At 40.8% G+C, this 23,901-nt stretch overlaps 1 protein-coding gene across 1 annotated transcript; it reads right to left on the minus strand.

Annotated features, from left to right (window-relative positions):
* Window positions 1-8,178: 8,178 nt before the first annotated feature.
* Window positions 8,179-20,874, minus strand: LOC5565502 (oocyte zinc finger protein XlCOF28). The gene is made up of 3 exons (XM_021850653.1): window positions 19,721-20,874; window positions 19,609-19,645; window positions 8,179-8,754 (listed from the first exon to the last, which is right to left on the minus strand). The coding sequence occupies exons 1-3, from the start codon at window positions 20,751-20,753 to the stop codon at window positions 8,274-8,276; spliced, it is 1,551 nt and encodes a 516-aa protein (XP_021706345.1). The 5' UTR covers window positions 20,754-20,874; the 3' UTR covers window positions 8,179-8,273.
* Window positions 20,875-23,901: the final 3,027 nt, after the last annotated feature.

Consider the following 23,901-nt stretch of genomic DNA (forward strand, 5'->3'; position numbering starts at 1 on the left):
TCAACTTGTTCATGATTCATAGAAAGTACGAGAAAATTCAATGCGATTGATGGGTGTAGTATTAGAGTGATGCAAATTTTGAAATGTTGGCTCCCCTATGCTTAAACGATTTATATTATGGTAAATAGCATCTTCCCAAAGTTCGTTTGAGCATAGGGGAGCAAAAACTTCAAAATTTGCATCAGTCTAGTGTAGTATATTTGTATATTTGTATATTATACATCTGACTTGTCTACATGAATTGAAACTAAATCCTATATTAAGTCCGAGCTCCTCACACGCGAAACGAATTGGTTGGACAAACCATCGAAGTCATAGAGATCTTCAAACATAGAAAATAAACGGATCATCGATGTAAAAGGCTCGTTACTTCCAAAAGCAGTACGATGAAATCTTTGCTGCAGAAGGACGCCGCCACGCAGAACCCATGGAGCGACACGGAAATACAGCATCGAGAGCAATCTGGAGCAGTCAACTTCGCCGTTCATGAGTTTGGCTTTAAATGCAACTTGTTGCGTTCTGCGTCGACAATCCAGCGTATCCAAATCAAGCAGCCTAAAGCGATCCGAATATGGCGGCAGATTCAGCGGATCACGCCAAGGAAGATTCCGCAGTGCTAGTCGGATAAACTTCCGTTGCACGCTTTCTAATCTTAAGCTCCACGATAGTTGATGAGGAGTCCACACTACAGCAGCACTCTCTAAAATAGTTCGTATGAGTGAGCAATAAAGAGCTTTCAGATAATGCGAATCAGTGAAATCCCGGGAGATTTTTGCTATAAATCCCAGCTGACGGTTAACTTTCGCAATTACATTGGATCGATGCAGATTAAGCGTGACCTTGTGGTCCAGCAAGACTCCCAAATCGCAAAAACTATCGGCTCTCTTAAGAACGACGTCATTTACAGCATAATTGTGCATAATCAATCGAGTTATTCGATAGAACGACACAACTATACATTTGGGTACACGCAGCGTCATACGGTTCCGTCTACACCAATCAACAAACATATCCAACAAGGCTTGCAGACGTACGCAGTCTTTCACTGTGCGTACGACAAAGTACAACTTAAGATCGTCAGCATATGCAAGCCTGCAACCATGCTCTAGAAGCAGCATCACGTCGTTGAAAAATAAAAGAAACAGGAATGGACCCAGGTTACTGCCATGCGGCACTCCAGACATACTTGTAAAGCTCGATGACATACAGGAATTGACCTTGACTCGCAGCGTTCTTCCGGTTAAATAGGAGAGTAACCATGATGATAGTCGATTCGACGCGCCTAGTTTGGAAATTTTCGCCAGCAGAATGTCGTGGTTAATTGTATCGAACGCTGCTTTAAGATCAGTATAAATCACGTCGTCTTGAGCACCATCTTCCAATTGTTCAAAGCAGGTCGTTGAAAAGTCAAGCAGATTCGTCGTCACTGAGCGTCCAGGCATGAAGCCATGCTGATCAATGGAAATATAGCTTTTGGCTTGCGCCAATATAACATCGCTCACGATCATCTCGAATAACTTCGATGCAGCCGAAAGGCTAGTGATACCCCTGTAGTTAATTACATCCCGTTTCTCGCCCTTTTTATGTACCGGAACCAGGAATGACTGTTTCCAAATCGCGGGTAAAGTCGAATCACCAAAAGATTGAATGAAAATCCGGCATAGTGGCTCGGCCAAAGCACTCATGCATCGACAATATACGGCTGAAGGAATACCGTCCGGACCAGGTGAAAAGGTGCATTTCAATTTTGCATGCAAGCAATTATATAATGCTCCATGGTTACTTGGGTATCTTTTCAGAAGGACATACAATTACGACGGCCAATATCAAAATTTTGAGAAATGTTTCTTCTCCTTGAAAACTGGATGTGGCGGAGAGTCTGGAAATTTGCAAACAGGGACCTTCGACGCTACTCAACAGAGACAACGGCAACGGCAATACATGGCTGTTCAACTTGGTACCTACTAATCGTTCCCGTGATGTACCTTTCAGCATTTAAAGTTTCAACAAAAGAGGGATGGAATATACCTAAAAGCTCATTATTTTAAGTTTATAAAAATGGGTAGGGAATTACGTTTATACCGAGTTGTATATTATATAATGTGTGCATACGATGGTTTTCTTCAAGTCGAGTCTAGTACACGACACTGAAGACGGCCTTACAGTTGAGGTCGAAATACGCGTATCTGTCAAAGTGGAATTAAATGGTATATTCGGTTTTTTCATCTACTTATTTTCTCAAAACAGCTCGAAGATTTATTATCATCATGGTTACCAAGCGGACGGAGCACAGTATCACATCGATCTGAAGAGATCCATCGTAAGCACCCAAAAGGACGTGGCATTTCTGAAGAAATGTCTGAAGGAAAAGCTAACACCCGTTAGCCATAGGATTAAGATGGGCCCCCATATCCCACAACATATTAAGAGGACAGCAGAGAAAGAGTACATTACGGCATCGATTAAAACCCACTATGCAAAACTGGACAAGCTGACGACGAAGTGCTATTTTCTGCATTTAAAATTGGCTCAGGGATATCCGGAAGGATTCCCATTATTCCTGACCAAGGTTAAACGAGCGTCCTCCTTTTTGATCATATGTTCTCCCGTCCTCCCTTGGCGTGAAAATGTCCTCCTTTCTTTCAAAGTGAGCAAATACAACTTTTAAAATGAATTCACATAACTTCTTTCCTTATTTGTTCAAACTCTGTTAAAGATTCAAGCTGTTAGAATTAAGATTAACGAGAATTCATCAGGTTTTTTGAACACATGTGTAGTCAACAATCTATGTATCTATCTACACGCTCAAAAAAGTGTTCTGGAAAACGTGAACTGTCAAAAATACACCATGAACCACGGCATAAAAATTAATAGCTGTGTTCAACGAGCTGCTCGAACTTGGTTGCAACCACTTGCGAGTCAGCTTTTGGTGTTCATTGAGCCACTCCAACCTACTTCGAGTCGCTCGGGTTTGTGTTCATTGAGCCGAGTCCAACCAACTCCGAGTCGCTCGAAACAGGTTGGAAGCTAGAGTCCGAGCTAGTTCAACCAGCTCGCAGTAGCTCGTGTTTTTGACGTTTAAAAACGTAAACATTGAGAAAAAAAAGCAAAATTCCAAAGCGATACGGATTGTTAAGTGCGCGAATTTTTTTTTTCACGTGGAATTCCGGTAAATTAGTAAAAAGAGTAAAAAGAGCGTTCATTGAGAAAGCAGCTTGGAGTTGCTCGAAGTAGCTTTGACAGTTATTTGTTGACAAAAAATACGAGCTAGTACAACCAACCCCGAGCAAGTTCGATCAAAGTCATTGAACACAGCTAATATAGTACACCGTGCCATGAACTACCACCAACGTTCACATAAACATTATATAGTTCACGGTGTATTTTTGCTTGTTGACGAGTTCACGTCTGCTGTTCACGGAAACGAGAACGGATTTTTTTCTGTGTATCTTCTATATAAAAAAATGGAATTGTGTTTGTATGTTACTAAAAACTCCAGCACACCTATCATCTCGCCTATTACCTCGAAATTTTATAGTCCCAAGAGTACTAACGCCCCGAATTTCCGTGCAAAGTCAATCTGCAATGAGGACGTGGCCAGAGCATCTCAAGATTTTGAAAACAAAATATTTAAATGTCCTCCTTTTTCAAAGCCAGTCACACGAAATGTCCTCCTTTCCAAAATTTTCATCTGGTAAGCCTAACAGTAGAGCAATTGACACACCTCAATAAGGGGTTAGGATATGCGGTGACTACGAAGTCTGACGTGGAGAAAATCATCGTAGGCATGGAAACAGCAATCATCCAAACCGTACCAATAAAGGACCAGAACACAACGAGGAACATCGTAGCAAAGACCATTACAACAGGACAACGAAGCAGGCAGACAAGGACGAGACGAGGATCGTGAAAGAACTTAAGGATAAACCAGTGTTCTATATCAAGGCGGATAAAGGCAACGCAGTCGTCATCATGGACGAGGCGGATTACGACGAACGATCTGGCTAAAATTTTGGATACAATCAACAGCGTACACAAGGATATCAAGTTCACCCACGAGGAGGAGAAGGATGGAAAACTACCATTTTTGGATCTACTTGTCACCAGGGAAGGAAGTTCATCTTACAACTTCGAAATCTACAGGAAGCCTACAAACACCCAGCGAGTTATCCCTTATACTATGTTCAGACTACGCTCTATATAACGTAATATAGCAAGATGATATGCCATATTACGAAAAGTGTTCACACTACGCTGAGATGATATAACTTGACGTTTATCGTAGCGACCAAGAATAACAATAATATTGATGTGAAAAATGGATTGATATGTTTGTTTTCAATTTGCAGATCCTCTTCGGAATTTGCAGACCATCTTCTGAATTGCGTATTTAATTCATTAAAATGTGCATCCCCTCCTTCTGGGATTCTACCGGACTCTTTCAGATTCCCTTTGGATTACTTCCGGACTCTCTTTGGGATTTTTTGGATTCCATCTGTAGTTCTTCCAGATTTCATCTGGATATTTTTCAGGACTCCATCTGGGATTCTTTCGGATTTCATGTGGGATTTTTCCGACTTCGTCAAGATTTCTAATGGAATCTTTCGGGCATACTTCCGGAATCAACCTGGGATTTTTTAAACTCCCTCCGGCATTGAAGAATTAATTATCTGTAGGATTCTCATGCAAATAGTAGAAAATGCTTCCAAAGTTTTCCTGAAACATTCCAGGATGCATGCAGGATACTCTCGAGATGCTTCTTTATGGTTGTTTCCAGAACCCTTTCAGGATGCTTCCAGAATCGTTTCAGAATGCTTCCAGAATCCTGTCAGGATACATCCAGGATCATTACAAAATGCATTTAGCATTATTTCTGGATAATTACAGGATCCTTTCAGGATATTTCCAGGATCTTCTCAGGATGCTAGAAGAGTCCTTTCAGAATGCTGTAATGATCCATTCAAGATGCTAGAAGCTTTCAGAATCCTTTCAGAAAACTAGAAGAAACCTCTCAGAATGCTATGGTAATCTACTCAGGATGCTAGCAGAATCCTTCCATGATGCTAGAATTCTTTCAGAATGCAAGAAGAATCCTTTTAGGATGGTGGAAGATTTTTTTCGGGATGCTAGAAGAATACTCTTAGGATGCCAGAAGAATACATTTGAATGCTTCCAGGATCCTTTTGGGATGATTTTAGAATTCTTCCAGAATGCTTCCAAAATTCTTCTTACCTAGATGTTTTTGGACTTTCTTATGGATGATTACAGAATCCTTGCGGAATGCTTCAGTGGAATTCTGGTTAAATTTCAGAAAATCGTGGAAGAAATTCGGTATAAGCATTAAGAAGATTTTTTAAATGTTCAAGAGGGATTCGGGATGTGACCCAAAAGAGAAAAATTCTAGGAGCATTCTGAAAGAATTTAGAATATTCTGGAAATGCCTAATTCTGTTGCATAGTAAAGATTCTAAATAAACTGGAATCTTTCGTAGCACGGAGAACAAAATATAGTGTTCGTAATCATTTTTCCAGTCAATTTAACTATATTTTAAGGTTGATTTGGAGATAACTAAAAATATAGTTGAATTGACAGTATATTGTTAAACATAACTATACCATATAGTTCTTGACAACTATATTTTTGATTGAATTTACAAACGTCAAACGTCAAAATTTAACTATATTTTAGTTGACTCTAAGTGAATTTTATTGAGTTTACAATATTTTGCAATGTTTACTCAGCATTTTGTTCTGCTTTATCTACATAACTGAAAAGATTCGATGCTGCTTTATCGATCTAAAATAAACATTGCAAAAATGAAAACAAAGGGCGAGTCGACAAACTTGATATGTGGTCTCTTGCGTGAGAGGTGTTCATCTTAGCACCTACACTATTCCTTGCATGTTAGAAGTAAGTAGATTTGTGAGCATGACCTTCAAGTCAAGGGAGGTGAATGTTTCCGAATAGTAATAATTATCAAAATTATAATTGTTATAAGTAGAAGTGGATAGCTCAATCAAAGAAGTGTGTGTATTTGATTTGACGTTAATTTAGTGTTGGCGTAAGTTAATTTTATTTCGAAACAACTATTTGTGCGTAAGTAAAAGTAATTGACAGGATTGTAATCTTAACATACAGAAATTTTTCTGCGTGAGAAGATAATCGTAGAAACTATCCGGATCTATCCGTATGAAAACGTTGATACGACTGAACCGACAGTGTAATTTGTTTGTTTGTTTTGTTTTGATTCCGCGCGCAACATGACATTTGTTAGCATAAAATATCGCCCAGCGCTATGTAGGCCGAGCTGCCAACCATGAATTTTCGATGCTATATTATGATCGGAACGTGATATCAGCTATATCATGTTGGATTCGTAATATAGAGTGACAGCTGATTTGTATGGGATATTAGGTAATATAGAAGGTGATATAGCTCCTATATTACGAAACCCTCTATATCACGTAATATAAGCCCTAGTCTGAACGTAGTATTACACATCGAATCATTCGTTCCAGCATAAGATGGCAGCGTTTCACCACATGATCCACAGGATGCAGACGACCAAGGAACTGGAATATATCTACGAGACGGCAAGGATCAACGGATACAAGGAAAGGACGATAACAACCAACATCGACAAAAAGGAAAGACAGCATATTCGGAGTGTCGTCAAACCCCTATCATCGAACCCATGAAGAGAATCTCCATCCCATACGACGTACACATCAGCAAACAGCTCCGCCCAAAGCTGAGGAATTTCGGAATCGATTCGGTATTTTTCAGCAGAGACAACCAGCCTAAGACTTTGTTAGGCTCTACCAAGGATGCGGTAAACACACTAAACAAAGCTGATGTTTACAAAATCAGCTGTTCCCACTGCAGCAAGGTCTACGTTGGTCAAACAAAGCGGTCACTCGAGGTTAGATTCAAGGAACACTTAGCTGAAATAGGAAAAGCTCAGAAGACGATAGACAAGGGGATGACATACGATTTCAAATCTAAGGTGGCAGAACATATCTTTTCAGAAGGACATACAATTACGACGGCTGATATCAAAATTTTGAGAAATGTTTCTTCTCCTTGGAAACTGGATGTGGCGGAGAGTCTGGAAATTTGCAAACAGGTACCTACGACGCTACTCAACAGAGGCAACGGCAATACATGGCTGTTCAACTTGGTAACTACTAATCGTTCCCGTGATGTACCTTTCAGCATTTAAAGTTTCAACAAAAGAGGTTTATAATTTTAGGTTTATAAAAAAATGGGTAGGGAATTACGAGTCTAGTATACGACACTGAAAACGGCCTTACAGTTGAGGTCGAAATACGCGTATCTGTCAAAGGATACAAACTCTAGTGGAATTAAATGGTATAGTACTAAATTCGGTTTTTTCATCTACTCATAAAAATAAGTTGGTTTCTAAGCAATATCAGATAAGTATCCTTTTGAAGGACATGTACTCCTTTGTGATCTTCTTCTTCCCGTCCTCCTTTGGGCTAAAAATATGCTCCTTTTTCAAAGTAAGTTTATATCATATTTTATACTCATTCTCTCTTTGCATTTTGCTGAAATTTTTTAGTTATACAAAATTACGATTTTTACGAGTCGACGAGTGCTAAAAAAATGAGTTTTGCAACGAATTTAGGTTATTCAAGTCTGACGAGTTGTTATAAGTTTTTCTAAACGCTTAAAAAGTCAAAATAAAACGAGATGCTTTTACCTACTAATGTTTTTTTTTTTATTTACTCCTTTACAGTCTGCTTTCACAAAAGAAAAAACGTAACCAGTGTAGCTCTCGATTCCGTATAAATCTAAATACAGTCAACTCTCCATAACTCTATATTGAAGGGACCATCGAGTTAAGCAGATATTCAGTTACAGAACACAAAACTACGATATTGGAATACAGTGTTGAGAGTTGATTGTATCCTCCCATGTTCTCAATTTTCATCTAATAGGCCCAAGCATTTGCACAACTGCGATCCCAAGTACTCGGTGAACACATGCTAAGGGAAACTGACTTCTGAAACATTAATCTTGTGGACAATAAGTTTTTTAACCCATTACGGTAAAGTTCTTTGGGCTCTTTTTAAGCTAATACATACAGTTCCACAAATAACGACCCTAAAAGATAATGGTTGTGTGATATTTCACAGTTATTACGAAAAAATTATGTACGCTGTTGTACTAGCAATTCATTCAATTTTTAACGTTACTTATATTCTAAGGAATAAGAAGTTTGCTCACACAATATTAACTTTCACGATTGTTCAATCTACTTGGCTGTAATCAATGTCAACGTATATTTTCTCTTCGTCATCTGTACTAACATCTCCGTTAGCATTATCGGCATCCTCTGGTTTGCTGCTTCCGTCGTCATCCGTTTCCATTTCCTCGACAATCTTTTTCTCCTTCAGAACCAGTTTGTAACGCCTGTTCCTCGCTTGCGAAATGGTGAAATGGTTGCTCCCATCGTTATCTTGATATTTCCGCTTCAGCTTTTCCATGATTTCGGTTGCCCCCTTTTCTCCGGGTTTGAAATGCACCGAGTAGTGGGTCCGCAGCTCGGCCACCAATCTGAACGATTCGGTACAGATATCGCAACGGTACGGTTTGTCGCCAACGTGGCTACGGCTGTGTCTGAGCAAATCGGTCGTATCGCGGAACGAGAGATTGCAATAGGCGCACTTGTATGGTTTCTCTCCGGTGTGGGTTCGCATATGGCGCTTCAGATTACCCGATGTGACAAATCTGTCAGGATGAGATCAAAATGTAAGGAATTTTTCAGATCGAATCGATTTGTAAACTTTTGCCTCACTTCCCCCTATTTGTTAAAAATATACCTTATTCCAGAGAAAATATACGTTCATTACCAGAACATCTCCTCTCGTGGTCATTTGTCCATAGAACAATTTCAAAAATTGTATGGACCGTGGTCATCGGCCAGAAACCAGTCATCGAGTCCGGTCTGTCTGAACACTGACCATTTTTATGACTAATACTTGTAGTTTTGAAATCACTCTTAGGTCACTATTTTGATCTTTTGACGTTAACTACGTCTTACGGCAATATACTGGGTGTCAATTGAAAATCTAAAATGTTGCGGCCGTCACGAAATTATGTAAGATTTTGAATACTAATAATTCAACCATTTGCAGGTAGATTTTCATTGTTTTCCCACCAATCCGTCTGGAATTTATACAACATTTTACTCAAATTAAGAAAATATTTGGTTTTTCACGATAGACTGTCGAAAATTGTGAAAATGTACACCCCTTTCTCACGCAACCAAACACGTGGGTTGGGAAGCACACTATAAAAGCAGACCAATTTCTGCTTCTTCGCTCATTCTTCTTTTGACGTTAACTACGTCTTACGGCAATATACTGGGTGTCAATTGAAAATCTATAATGATGCGACCGTTACGATATTATGTTAGAGTTTGAACTAAAGGAAGGCTGCAACCACAGACAAATAGACGTAACACTTAGAACAAATCTCGATCAAAATCATAGTCACGAGGACATACGCCCAATGCTAAAATCAGCGTGTTTGGCCGACGGGCCAACAGATGGCGGTAGTGTGTAAACGTCAAACACGAACACAAACGAAGTAAGCGCTGCGGGTGGCCACCTAACATATTTTTGAATCGACCGTTAAAAAGGTGGTCGATGGACAATGATGAGAGTGTGACGTCTGTTTGTCTGTGCTGCAACTACAGTTAACTCTCCCTTACTCGATATTCGGTATCTCGATATCGAGTTAGAGAACCATAGTAAAAGTTGATTTTCATGGCTAACTCGATGGTCCCTTGGATAGCAATTGCACTGATTTCGTGTTCTGTAACTCGATACCTCCCTAACTCGATGGTCCCTTCAATATCGAGTAAGGGAGAGTTAACTGTATGACCTTCGACTAAAATTCAAATGCAGTAAATCACTTGGCGTAGTTAACGTCATGCGGTCGTGTCTTGAACACAACCCCCTCTGATTTTTTTACTATTATTTTGCTGTCTGAACGCTGCCAGCCCTGCAACTGCAATGCAATAATCAGGGTGGCCGCCGAGAATCCATTTTGAAATTTGGCTTCCTTTCCGATTTTCGTGATATGATTATGAAACTTGCATCATCATTATTATCTTTCCCGAGTAACATTTTTAGTTTTTCACATACTACAAACTGTTGCTACCACCACAGACAAACAGACATAACACTCTAATTATTATCATCGTACAGCAGAATAGCGCCCAATTATATTATTTGGTAGTTGGCCGACGGGCCACTCGTGGCGCTCGCATCCCTTTTGTTACAGTTTGACGTTTGGTCACTTCTGCAACCTAGTTCACGGTTGGCCAAATGAGGTATTTTTAGCATTGGACGTAAATGTTCACGTGACTATGCTTTAAATTGATAATTGTTCTAGCTGTTACGTTAAACCTAAAGAGGCCCACACTACAGGAGGTTGTTAAAACTATACCTTAAAACCGTTTCTAAACTTCTTAGTTTTGTATACCGAATACATCTACCCTTGTAGTGTACTATGAAACATACATAAAAGTTATTGTATAGTCCTGTGGAGCACAACTAGCGGTATTAAATCTTTTGCGATATCCTTAAACACGGAATAAAACCAATGTTAAGAGCTGACGATCGAACAATTTCCTTACAATCGCGTGAAATTCACGCCAGAGAAAATTTACTGGTGAAATGACAAAAAAATCGATTTACGACAACACGCCACAATTACAACATCATAATTGCCATTCCATTACATATGCAGAATGATTTCATGCTCATCTCAATCTTGAATTGAAATTACCCATGCATATTGTAATTATAAACCCAAAATTGCGACATTGCGGATTCCATCCAGTTCAATCTTGCTGGTCATGTCTGGGATGATTTAAGATCAATTGATGTCTATTCCGTGCAATATAATCATTCATGAGAGGTTTTGATCTTAAAAATCCTTGCACAAAATCCTCCACTGGCTATTATATTCTTTAATCAGATTATTTGTTCTGCAGTAAGACAAATATGTTTTTTGGGAGCCTTGTCTTAAACTTAATGCACTCAGGAATGATAGTGCTGTCAAAAAAGGTAAACAAAGCGAACGATTTGATTTTGTGATGCCACTTTAATAAACTAAATTCGTTCCGTTATACATCTAATTACACTGCGGAACACGTTTTTGTCTCAAGCACCAAAATACCGCTATTCATTCAATTAAGGGTTGCTGAATCCATTGCCGTTTGCTGAAATATCATAGCACGTCAAGTTTTTGAGAAATTGGCTGTTGAAAATGCAAAAATTGATTATTTTAGCCAACTTGCATGCAAGTTTGTCAGCTTGTAAGGCAATTTATTCGCTTTATTGCCATAGAGTTCAAACTTTATATGTATAACAATACTTTTTAACAAAGTTTATAATACTTTCGATGTGGAAAAGTTATTTTTTGATGGTTTAAAAAAGTATTGTATTTTCCCATTGAGAGAAACGAAGAATTTCGTATGACGACAGCAAGCATGTTGAAAAAATCGGTTTAACCTAAATTTAACCGCGCAATTTCATTCAAATTATATCCAAAATGAAAGTTGAAGTGCAAAATAGCATGTTTGGTGGATTAGATTACAAAAAAGTTTGATAAATTATACCTCAAATTATATGTAAACATCAATAAAACCAGTGTTTTATACAACTTTGGCGACCTGTAGCAAAAAAAATTCGACGTGCTGGAACGTTTCTGAAAATGACATCGGATTCAGCAACCCCAAATCTACTTGAGACACATAATTTGATCCTTGAGACACGCAAGAATGTCATTTTTGTTACGCTGTGTTAGATTTTTACTGAAATGAATTTATGGCAAAGCCCATGGGTTGATTGGTTGTACTGACGCAGACAACAGTAAGTGATAAGTGCCTGAAAGTGAAAGCTTTTTTCGTGTAGCTTAGTTGTTGTGTGCAGTAGAGTTGTCCAAGCATGGGAAAAATATGATACTAACGGTAGTCAAATAATTCTACGAAAGGAATGTATGCCATTCTATTTTCGTGTTCTGATTGACTCATAATTTTTTACATGATTATCATTATCGACATACTGATATTGGTAATCACACGCAGACTACATTCCACTAACATGCATCAGACAGTGAGTTTTAAGAAGACTTTAACATGGCTTAGTGCAGTCTTAAGAGTTTTATCGATGGCTTTGTAAGGCAAACAAGCTGAGGTTTTAAGTATAGGTTTCAATCAAAATTTAGCCAGCAAACATCCCTGTCCTTTGGTTCAGAAAGGGGTTTGGGCGCATTCTGCCAACTCGGTCGAGGCAGGTTCCTGGTGTGAACATTTTACAACATGGAAGTTCTAAAGTGCCAGAATGAAGTGTTGTGCTTGTGGGGAGCACTTGAAGATGGGATGGAAGGTTATTACTTCGCGTTCGTGCCTTACTTCTGCTTATCTAAAAAGTTATATACAATAACCGACCCTTAGCTTAACTATCTAAATTAACAGTTTCAAGTACAATAATCGTTCTGACAAGGGAAGGTCACGATGATGTTACACGGGGTTTTCAACCGGAGTATTTTTGTTAGATTCTACATGTCGAAATATGAAAAACCCCAAAGCCTTTCGGGTGATGGACCAGTGGTGTAGCCAGGAGGGGCTCTGAAAGAATCGATTTTGTACGAATATAATATTATAGAGTCAAATGCAAATTTGCCAAAAAGATTTTTCTTAGTTTTTATTGTGATGGTAGAAAACAGAATTGACATTAATGTATGTTGAAGACGTATTTTTTCCATGCCATAGGCACAATCGGGATGGGGTTTTCTTGGTAAACTTTTCTAATAAAACCCATTTTATTTTGGTGTCCACATCCCATGCTAGTTACGCCGATGGCATAAAAATACATTATAAACATGCATTAATGTCAATTCTGTTCTCTACTGTCACAGTAAATACTAAACAAACCTTTTTGGCAAATTTTCAATTGACTCGAAAATACTATATTCGTACAAAATCGACCCTTTAAGAGCCCCTTCTGGCTACACCACTGGTCCATCACCCGAAAGGCTTTGGGGTTTTTCATATTTCGACATGTAGAATCTAACAAAAATACTCCGGTTGAAAACCACGTGTAACACCATCGTGACCTTCCCTTGTGAGCTTACTAATATGTCGTCGCGTTAATTCGTCGAACCATTTTGAATGGCTGTTGTGAGAATATCACCAAGAACTTTTCACATGCAATAAAGCTGGATGGTCCTACATTGAAGGATCAAGGTTTTCGCTCTTTCGGATTCATTTTTTGTTGTTTATCTTTAGTTTCAGGGATTGTTATCGTGGGAATCCAAAAAGCGAAATTTGTATGACTTCAATGTAGGCCAATACTGCAATAAAGCATGTAACAATCACTAAAATTCCTTCCTCTTTATCCTTGTTTTCATATCTAACCCGCCATTACAACGAGGAACAATTTATCGGAGAGGAAGAGCATTCCTTATCCTGGCAGCATAATGGCCGTAAAAAAGATGAGTATAACATTTTTATAATCATTCTTATTACTAATTGAGAGGTAAATCAGGTTAACTTTTCATTTAACTAATAACACAATTGTTCCACAGAGCCATTTACAAAACAACACACAAAATCCCTTCTTTCCAAAATCCTTAGGCAAAGCACTTCACTACCGCTATATGTATGACTGACTGCTATATGTATGACAATCAGTCTTAGGCAGCGTCTATTTATCACGTAACGCTAAAATGGATTTCCTGCTTTGCTCTTGTTCACAGTTGGTCAGCAGAAGTTTTCTCATTTTACTTTGTGTGGGCAAAGGCATCTAACTTCAAATATCTTGTGAATGAAAGCTTCAATCGAAAAAATATTTGGTAGGCTTGATAGCCACGCACAACCCATACCAAATATTTTTTTCGAAAATAGTTCTCAATTTTGAGAAATAATTCATTAGATACATTTCGCCATACCTACAAATATTTTTCGGGTTAACTTTTAGCGATTTTTCGTGCACAGACGCTAGCGCATGTGCGTTACGGTGTGGTGAGTAGCGAATCAGGGCATGCATGTAACCCATTGAAAAGTTTTGATCCTCCCCCCCTCCGTAACGCTTTTTGTTTGAAAAACTTCAAAAATTTGTATGAGCCGTAAAGCTTGAGCTTACTCCTAGAGCGTTACGTAATTTTTGGATGCCGCCTTAGCTGCAAAGCAGGACTACGAGAAAGCCAAGGAACAACTTGGCAAGGTAGAAGGCAAAAGAGACACTAAGTCGTGTCAGACCAAAGCGTTTTCCTTCACTGGCAACGCAAATATGTGTGATGATATTATTCGACATGCTATGCGAAAGAGGGGACCTTCCGAAGATGAATACGTGGCGGAAAGACGTATGGTTGCTAGGGGAAAAGTGACACACGCGGCCGTCCTCCAGAGCGGAAAAGCTGGCACGAACCAAGCCCCGCAATCAAGTGGACATGGCAACAAAGAGAGGCCAACATCAAGCCTAAGGCCAAGAAAGCCGAGAAAAAGGAGCCACGGGAAAACCCGAACCAGGCAGTGCATCCACAGGAACGACGGGCGCAAGGCAACAGCAACCCGTGGATACGAGAAATAAGAAAAAAAAACAGAGGAAACCGAAAACGGAGCCCACGGAACGCGCTAAACCGAAAACAGCGAAACGTAGGAATTTAGGCGAAGCCCTCGTTATCAAAACGAAGGAAGCAAAATACGCCGAGGTTCTGAAGGCGATGTGAAGCACAGAAAAGTTATCGCCAATGGGCGCAGACGTGCGGAGCATAAGGCGAACTTTGATTGGTGGAATGATCCTAGTCTTAAAAAAGGAGGCCAAGGAAAAGGGTGCAATCTATAAGCAACTGGCACAAGAAGTACTTGGCGACGAGGTTGATGTAAGATACCTTACTGCTGAAGCGACTCTCCAGTGTAAAAATCTGAATGACGTCACCGACGCAGCGGAGGTCTCGGCTGCCCTCAAAGAGCAGTGTGACATCGACGTAGCCGGTAAGGCCATCCACCTTAGAAACGGCCCGCAGGGCACCCAGGTGGCGGCGATCGGGCTGCCGGTCGCACAGGCCAACAAAGCAAAGAACTTGGACTCAAGGTAGGCTGGTCGGTTTGCCGTCTGAGCATACAACAACCTCCTGAAGTTTGCTTCAAGTGTTTCGGGAAGGGCCATAAGTCGTGGAATTGGTCCCGACAAGCGATTGTAAGCAAATCGCTAAGTGCCTAATATGTGTCGACAGAGCAGACAACGGACATATAACGGGCGGACCCAAATATCCGGGCACAAGCGGAGTATCAAAGCAGCCAAAACGGAAGTAACACAGTTAAATTTAAACCACTGTGATGCAGCCCAGCAGCTGCTTTGGCAGTCAGTCTCGGAAACAATGACTGACGTGGTGTTACTATCGGACTCAACGCTATGCAACGCGCACGCACAGAAGCACAAAGAGAAAAACGCGGTGCAGCATTCAGAGAGACAAAGTTAGCTCTCAAAAAGGAAATCAAGAATCGAAAACGGGCATGCTTTGATAGTCTATAGGCGAGAGTGCCAATTCGAGTCCATGGGGTGACGCCTACAGAGTGGTAATGGCTAAGACCAAAGGTGTCATAGCGCCTTAAGAAAAGTCGCCCCATCCCATAAGCCCATAGCCCCAAGCGCCGTATGCGGCAGATGAAGGAGAAGAAGTGGCGAGAGTGACGAACGAAGAGCTGGCAGAAGTCGTGAGATCATTCGCGTCAAACAAGGCACTGGGACCAGATGGTATCCCGAATGTTGCCTTAAAAGCGGCAGTGAACGCGGATCCGGACATGTTCAGAATCACGATGCAACGCTGCATTGATCAAGGAATCTTCCCGGATGTATGAAAGCGACAGAAATTGGTGCTACTACCAAAGGCGGGGAAACCACCAGGTGACCCGTCGGCGTATGGACCTATCAGTCTACTGGATACGACGGGCAAGTTATTGGAGAGGTTGATTCCGTATACGGAGAGTACGGATGGTCTGTCCAACAACCAGTTTGGATTCAGAAAAGATAAATCTACTCTGGACGCCATCCAGTCGGTCGTCCAGACAGCTGAGGTGGCAATCGAGCATAAAAGGAGCGGCATCCGTTACTGCGCGGTTGTCACTCTGGATGTGAAGAATGCGTTCAACAGCGCCAGCTGGGAAGCAATAGCACACGCGCTTCACCGCCTCAAGGTACCGGTGCAGTTGTGCAAGCTTCTAGAAAGCTATGTTGATGGTAGGATTCTTCTGTATGACACAGAAGAGGGACAGAAAAGCGTTCGAATTACCGCGGGAGTACCTCAAGGTTCAATCCTGGGCCCGTTGTTATGGAATGCGATGTACGATGACGCATTGAGGCTGCCTTTTCCGACGGGTGTTAAGATTGTTGGCTTCGCTCTAGTGGTCTATGGTAAATCGATGGAGGAAGTACAGATGACAGCAGCGCAGTCTATTTCCATAGTTAAGGAATGAATGAAACTAGGACTGGCCGGTCACATGACTGAGATGGTAGTGGTCAACAATCGCAAGTCCGAGCAACGGGCGCTTATCTCGGTAGGTGATTGCACCATAGAGTCCAAGCGATCCCTTAGGAATCTTGGGGTAATGATCGACGACAAGCTCAACTTCGCTAGTCACGTTGAATAAGCCTGTAAAAGAGCATCTACGGCTATAGCGGCGCTTTCGAGGATGATGTCTAACAGCTCTGCTGTAATTGCCAGCAAACGCAAGCTACTGGCAAGCGTGGCGCTATCCATACTAATGTATGGAGGACCAATCTGGTCAAAAGCGGTTGGAAGGCACGTACAGGATAATGTGCTTAAGAGTAGCAAGTGCATACCGGACGGTATCTAAAGAGGCTGTGTGCATCATAGCCGGGATGACGCCCATTGGGCTCATAATCAAGGAAGATGTTCAATGCTTCAACCAAAGAGGTACCGGAGGAGTTCGCGACGCGTGTAAAGAGGAAACGCTCAGAAGCTGGCAGCAGGAATGGGATAACTCCACTAAGGGTAGATGGACCCATCGGCTAATACCAAATGTGTCAGGTTGGTATGGTAGAAACCATGGGGAAGTGAACTTCCACCTGACGCAGTTTCTGTCAGGACATCATTCTGCACGTTATTCTGCACTTCTGGTTCGAGTTTGAAAAAAATCCTTAGTTTTGTACAAAGCGGATACCGTAAGTCAAGCAAACAGCTAAATGTGGTTCTATAATTTTACACTTTTACTTAATTTTGAACATGGTGCTCATCTTGCCCCAAGGGTGCAAACTTTTTAATATAAGCAAAACAATTGAAACATGTTTGTAATTTTATAAAAGTTTTGCTCCAGATGATCTACAGAAGATTGTTCTATAACTATACGGCCAAAAACATATGAATGAATTTGTTTAAGCAACTAAAATATCACTTTTTTTTTTTTTTTGGTTGAAATGTATAGCCGTCATACAAATTTAATAATATTCATCAGAACCTCAAATATTTTTTTTAAAAAACTTCGGTAAGAGCGACACAAATAAGGGGTTGCCCCGGGTGCTCATCTTGCCCCACGTTCCCCTACATATAGAGATGGGAAATTTCACGAAAAATCCCAAAATCAACAAAGTTTTGAAAAAGGGCTCATTTACGATTTTCATAACGCTCAGCTGTTATAGCTCATATAAAATGTGTAGAATATCCATACAAAGTTTTTTACGAGAATGTGGGTGGGTAGATTTTAAAAAATGATAATGTTTGGTGTTATTAAAATTGTGAATGAGCCCTAAGTAAGTGCTTCTACATGTGTGGCCTTGAACTTATTTACTTTAGAGAACTCTTCCTTTCTAGTAAAACAAATTCAAAGGATTAATAAATGAAATACTTTAAATTACGGTAAAGAACTACTTGGGCATCTTGATGATTTACTTAGGCATCTGGGGCTTTTGTTTGCCAAATTATCTGAAACTCAGCAGTAAGATGCACTTAAGATGATTATAAACCAAAGCCAAACCTCGAATTCTCTAGAGCACGAGTCTAGAGAATCAAACAGCGCTCTGAGCTGAAATTTTGATCGTTTAATTATCACCAGAATGTAACCAATCTTTCGAATTTTCAACGCGAACGGTTGTCAGGTTCTCTAGGTCTTAGAACTTGAACTTAAAAATTCGAAGTTTGTCTTCGTTTTAAAATCACTTTAAGGGACATCTTGTTGATAAATATGGTTTTAGTAGCATTTCAATTAATCCTTTGTTGTGCCAAGAATAGGATCCGTTTTATTAGCACAATTAACTACCTTTTTTCATGGTAGCTCTAGAGCTCCATTGATTATCGACGCGTGACAAATCTATTAAGATGAATACTATGTCATAATTTTCAGAATAAGATTCTATAAAGATTAGAAAAAACTAGTAATTAAGTTATTGTTCCAATAGTGGAACAAACAATTAAATTACTATTTAAAAAAATAGATGAAAAAATTGAAACTGATAAAAAAAGTTTTAGATAGATAGATATCTTTATTTAAGGCTCATCTCTTTAAAAAAAAAAGTTTTAGTGCTTTTTATAGAAACGATGTTTAATATAGAAATAGACAATGGAAGCCATGGGAGAGAAAAGTTTAAAAACCGGGAAAATTTTTCTAAAATATACCGGGAAAACCGGGAAAAAAGCGGGAATTTCAAAATCGAAATTTGGTGGCCACCCTGGTATTAGTTCGGATAATAGAGCTTAGTGACATTTGAACACACGTAGACTAGCAAACGCTCGTCATACACAGTTTGTTTTTGTTTTCCTCAAAGAAACTTGCACACGCTTTCCAGACTCACCAAAATGCATATGGAAATATTACCCAATTTGAAAAATTTAAACCCGTTTTCTGCGTGTTTTCGAGACTGAGTGCATATTGTTTTCCTCTAAGGTTCACAACTACATCTACACTAGGGTACCCATACCATTGGGCGTGAAAACCACTATTCAACGACAACGGGTCTCCGATATGCAATCAAACTGAAACTTAGTTGTTGTTCCAACAACGAAAGCAAGAAATATGACATTATTTACAATCAAATTAAAATTTTAATCACATTGCAAAATGTTACCGAAAATGGGGGTTCCAAAAATAAAGCATGCCAAGGACGGAATCCCACTGTGTTTCAACTAGGTATATTATATTCCGTACTCATGTGCATTTGTTGTGAAAATTCACGAATTCGTAGAACAGGTAGATTTGAGATTAGGAAATTGCCACTGTGTTTAACAAATTGCAAAGAGCCTTTGGAACTATGCTCCAACAAACGGACCAACTGGAAGGCTCAACGGAAACAATGTTCAATCAAATGGCCATACAGAAAGGGCCTATCTGATTTGAAGAATCGCAAAAAGGCCAACCTTTTTCAAATGTTTCGCTAGAATTAGCCTGGATTAAAGTATTATCGGATGGGCAATGGTTATTACTCAGACTATTACTGACATATTTGCTTAATTACGTACCTTTATCTACTATCTAGATTGTCATAAACAGGACAGTCCCCCTATTTCAACATCCCAAGACAAGTTTACCAAACGATTCAACACTAGACTACTTACGTCAATGAACACTCGGTACATGAAAATGGGCGTTCGCCTAGAACAGAAAAAAAGATTGAATGTCATGATTGTTCCATGAACTTTGTACAAAATCCGGGTTCTAGCCACATACCTGTGTGCTTCTTCGTGTGTATTATTAGCGAATCACGCGTTGTAAATCGCGAATCGCAAATGTCGCAGGCGTACTTTTGCTCCTTTGTATGGGTTATCATGTGCAACTTGAGCGAACCCTTGGTATAGAACCGCAACGGGCAAAGCTCGCAGGCAATATCCCGCTGGCCGGTATGGCGGGTCAAATGGAGCTGTAGCGCGCTGGAAGTGCTAAAGCTTTTGTCGCACTGATCGCATTGAAATGGGGTGAAATTAACATGGGTACGAGCATGCAGACGATGAGCGGTGGTCGTGGCGAAACGTTTCTTACAAACCACGCAGGAGAACTTTTTCCCCGTTCTGTGGTAGAGAATATGGTCTTCCATTTGAACTTCGCTGACGAATATTTCGTCGCACTGGTCGCAGGGTTTTATCGACTCAGCGTGTGATTCCTTCATGTGTAGGCGAATGTTCTTTTTAGATTTGAAACTGGCCGAACACAGATCACACGTTAAAATGGTTGAATTACGGTACGTATCGTCCTTATTTGCCGAGGCATCTTTGTCGCCGGTGTCCTCTTTGTTCGCTTCCGATGGCTCTTCCGTAGACATGCTTTCAGCATCTTCATTTTGCGGTTTGGACCTTGCGGTCGATCTAGGCTGCTGTTTTGTGTCCTCCTCGTCTATCAACTCCTTCTGGATTATGATCATCTCCCACAGTTTCCGGTCGCCTTCGATGCAAGCCTCGTACAGGTCGTAAGCCGCTAGAATTCTGCGCTTACAGTTCTGGCAGACCGCCTTGGGCATTCCAAAAGATTCCCTCGCAACCTGCTCGTGGATGTCCTCGCTGTCGAAAACCGGGGCACAAATGGCACTCAGCATCGTGTGCAAACAGGGCCGCGCCGAATCCGGAGACTTGTAGATGTATTCCATTTGGATACCGTCGGCGTCTTTCAGACAAATCCGACACAGCCGGGAAATGTCCGTGTGCATTTGAAAGTTCATGCTTGCCGATTTGATCCTTGAACGCGCCGAGTTGCCGGAAATGTAATCCATTTGGTTGGACACACTATTGATTTAAAACTATTGAACAAATTGTAAAATTCCACATTCACGATACGCGAAACACAAACAAATTTTGGGACGAATCAACTTTTTCAACCGAAATGACAGCTAGGTGGGGACGCAGCCAAATGAAGTCAAATTATCGATTACTTTTTCAAATCGACGTAAGTAACATTAATACCAAGGTATCTTGATACGGTTTTGAGAAAATTATGGACCTATGCACGGGTTCATTATTTGACGTTTTAGCGATGCCATGTTATTTATGTGACCATGGGAACTAGCGAATACGACACCGCTCAAACGTCAAATTAGTGAACTCGTGCATCGATCCATTGGATAGTATGCTATTAAGGGTTCATTCATTTATTATTATTTATTTCATAACGCTGAAATTAGCCATTTTGTACACCCACCCACTCCCTTGTAACGCCTTTTGTATGTATATTATTCAGTTTTTGTATTGCTGTTTACGTTTGACGTACAAATCTTGTTCAAATGCGGTAAAGCAAAGAAAAGCTATCTTTGACTTCGCCTTCCTTGTGAAAAAATCTTTTCGCGTTTGGTGTGTTATTTGCATTTCAAACGCACACAGCAATATAAGCCGTAATATCGTTAGAATATTGATTTTGCATGGGATTTTGAAGTTTACTGGCCTTTGTTGGAATTTCACCACAGTGGAAACACTACACAACAGCGGGACGAGAAAGGAATTTTACGGACCGGAGAAAGAGCAAAACACTTGTGTACGCTTTAACGACACTCGAACGAATAACTTTATTCAACTCAAAATATAAACAATAACAAATCGATTCGACAACACACAACATAACAATGGTGTGTCCATTCAACATAAAAGTAGTCTCGAATGCGAAGGGGCGTCGATTGAACATACACTGAAAGAAATATATTCAACACCCCCTCTCAAGTCGACAACCCGAGAATCACAGTTCATCTATCACAGATCCTATCATCGATAGTCTACATATAATAATCATTTCGTCATGTATTCTAAAATCCACTCTCTAAAACAGATCGCCAAATCTTGGCACATTAACAACATATCTCTACACGCTCAAAACGTCAAACATCAGTTACTCCATACAAAACAGTTCTTTTCAAAATAACACATCAAGGTAAACATCTCTACATCGTCAACTACTACATTGTTTACACAAAACACTTCTTCCTACGACGATTCCTTCTTCGCCTTCTTTTCGCTCCAGTTCTCGTGTCTTCTCTACTCTGCACTATCAGTTCTACAAATTCTCCTGGATTCATCACATTCTTATCTTCTTTTTCTTCTCCGTTGAATGGTAGCTCCGGACTCCTCGCCGCCATGTTGTACTTCTCCGATCCTGCATTTCTTCCGGCCGGCATGGCCTCTACCACTTTTCGCCGGTTGCACTCACACCAAACCTCCAACTCATACAGTCTTCCTGTGTAGTGCCCGACAGCCATTACTGTCCCATTCTTCACTACTTCCGCTCTATCACCGGCGAAGTTCACCTGCATTCCTGATCTCGCCACACGGTTCACCGAAAACAAATTGTGACTCAAACCGGGGAGATACAGGACATTTCTCATTTCATACTTCTTCATATTCTCGCCGACGACAGCGTGCACCACCACATCGCCACAGAATTCCGCCAACATCTTTTCGCCGTTCGCCACACTCACTTGTACCGGTTGCTCCAATCGTCGCATTTCCTTGAAAATACTGGGATCCTTCACCATGTGGTCCGTCGCACCAGAGTCTAGGAACCACTGTACCTTCACCAGCTCTTCTTCTTCTTTCGACGCAACGAAGCAAACGCCGGCACGATCCGAGGAACGATCTTCTTCAACTACCACGTCAGCTTTATTGTTTCGTCGTTTCACAAATTCGCTCTCACTCGGATTCACTGGCAAACGCACACGGCAATCGGCTTGCTTGTGCCCAATTTTTCCGCACCGAAAACAACGTAACTTTTTCCGCACATGCCAACTAGTCATGGCGACATCTTCACTTTCGTCGTCGGTGGTCAAAAAGTTCTTCTTCTTCATATCAACATCAAGCAACCGCTTCTTCACAAACGCCAGTGTCACACCACCTGGAAGCGTTTCTATGGCGGTAACCACCGAATCGAACGACGACGGCATTGTCAACAGCAAATGACAAATCGCGTCGGATTCTTCCACTGCCGCACCACTCTCCTTCAACTCGCGAATCAAACGATCAAACTTCAACAAGTGTTCCGGAAAACCACCACCAGCCCCCTCTTCATACTTTAACCGTAGGAGCTGCTTACGAATAAACAATTGCCCGGCAACACCGCGACGCTCAAACACTGCCTTCAGTGTGTCCCATATTTGCTTCGGATTCGCGCAGTCTTTCACAAGCTCCAGCTGACTATCCGCGATGGCCGAAATAATCATTGCCTTGCACTTTTTATCAGCGGCACTTCGTTCCACCATTTGCTTTCTTTTCTCGATCTTCACTTCCGCGGAATCGGTGGCCATCTCACGCAACTCGTCGATCTCGGCGATCTCCCGGTGGACGCAATCGAGCAGATCGTACGTGTCGAGGACGGTCTCCATCCGGAACTTCCAGTTGTGGAAGCCGGCACCGTCGAACGCGGCAACTTTCACTTTCTCGTCCATCCCTGGGCCGATAACCTGTTGGAATTTCACCACAGTGGAAACACTACACAACAGCGGGACGAGAAAGGAACTTTACGGACCGGAGAAAGAGCAAAACACTTGTGTACGCTTTAACGACACTCGAACGAATAACTTTATTCAACTCAAAATATAAACAATAACAAATCGATTCGACAACACACAACATAACAATGGTGTGTCCATTCAACATAAAAGTAGTCTCGAATGCGAAGGGGCGTCGATTGAACATACACTGAAACAAATATATTCAACAGCCTTGTTGTTTACAAATTTCAAGGTAGAGTGAAAGTAAGAGATAGATTTTTATGCAGATCCCTACAGCGTTATGAAATTAGTGCAAAAGTATAGGCAAAGACGGTCAAGGGATGGTACACAGATTATGTTACGCTAAATTTCAACTTTTTCGACCATCGACCGATTGATCCCTACCATAAAGCGAGCCTGTTTGCGACAGCCATTGGAGAATAGTAAAAAG

The sequence above is a fragment of the Aedes aegypti genome, chromosome 3 (assembly GCF_002204515.2).
Source record: "Aedes aegypti strain LVP_AGWG chromosome 3, AaegL5.0 Primary Assembly, whole genome shotgun sequence".
Lineage (NCBI taxonomy): Eukaryota > Metazoa > Arthropoda > Insecta > Diptera > Culicidae > Aedes > Aedes aegypti.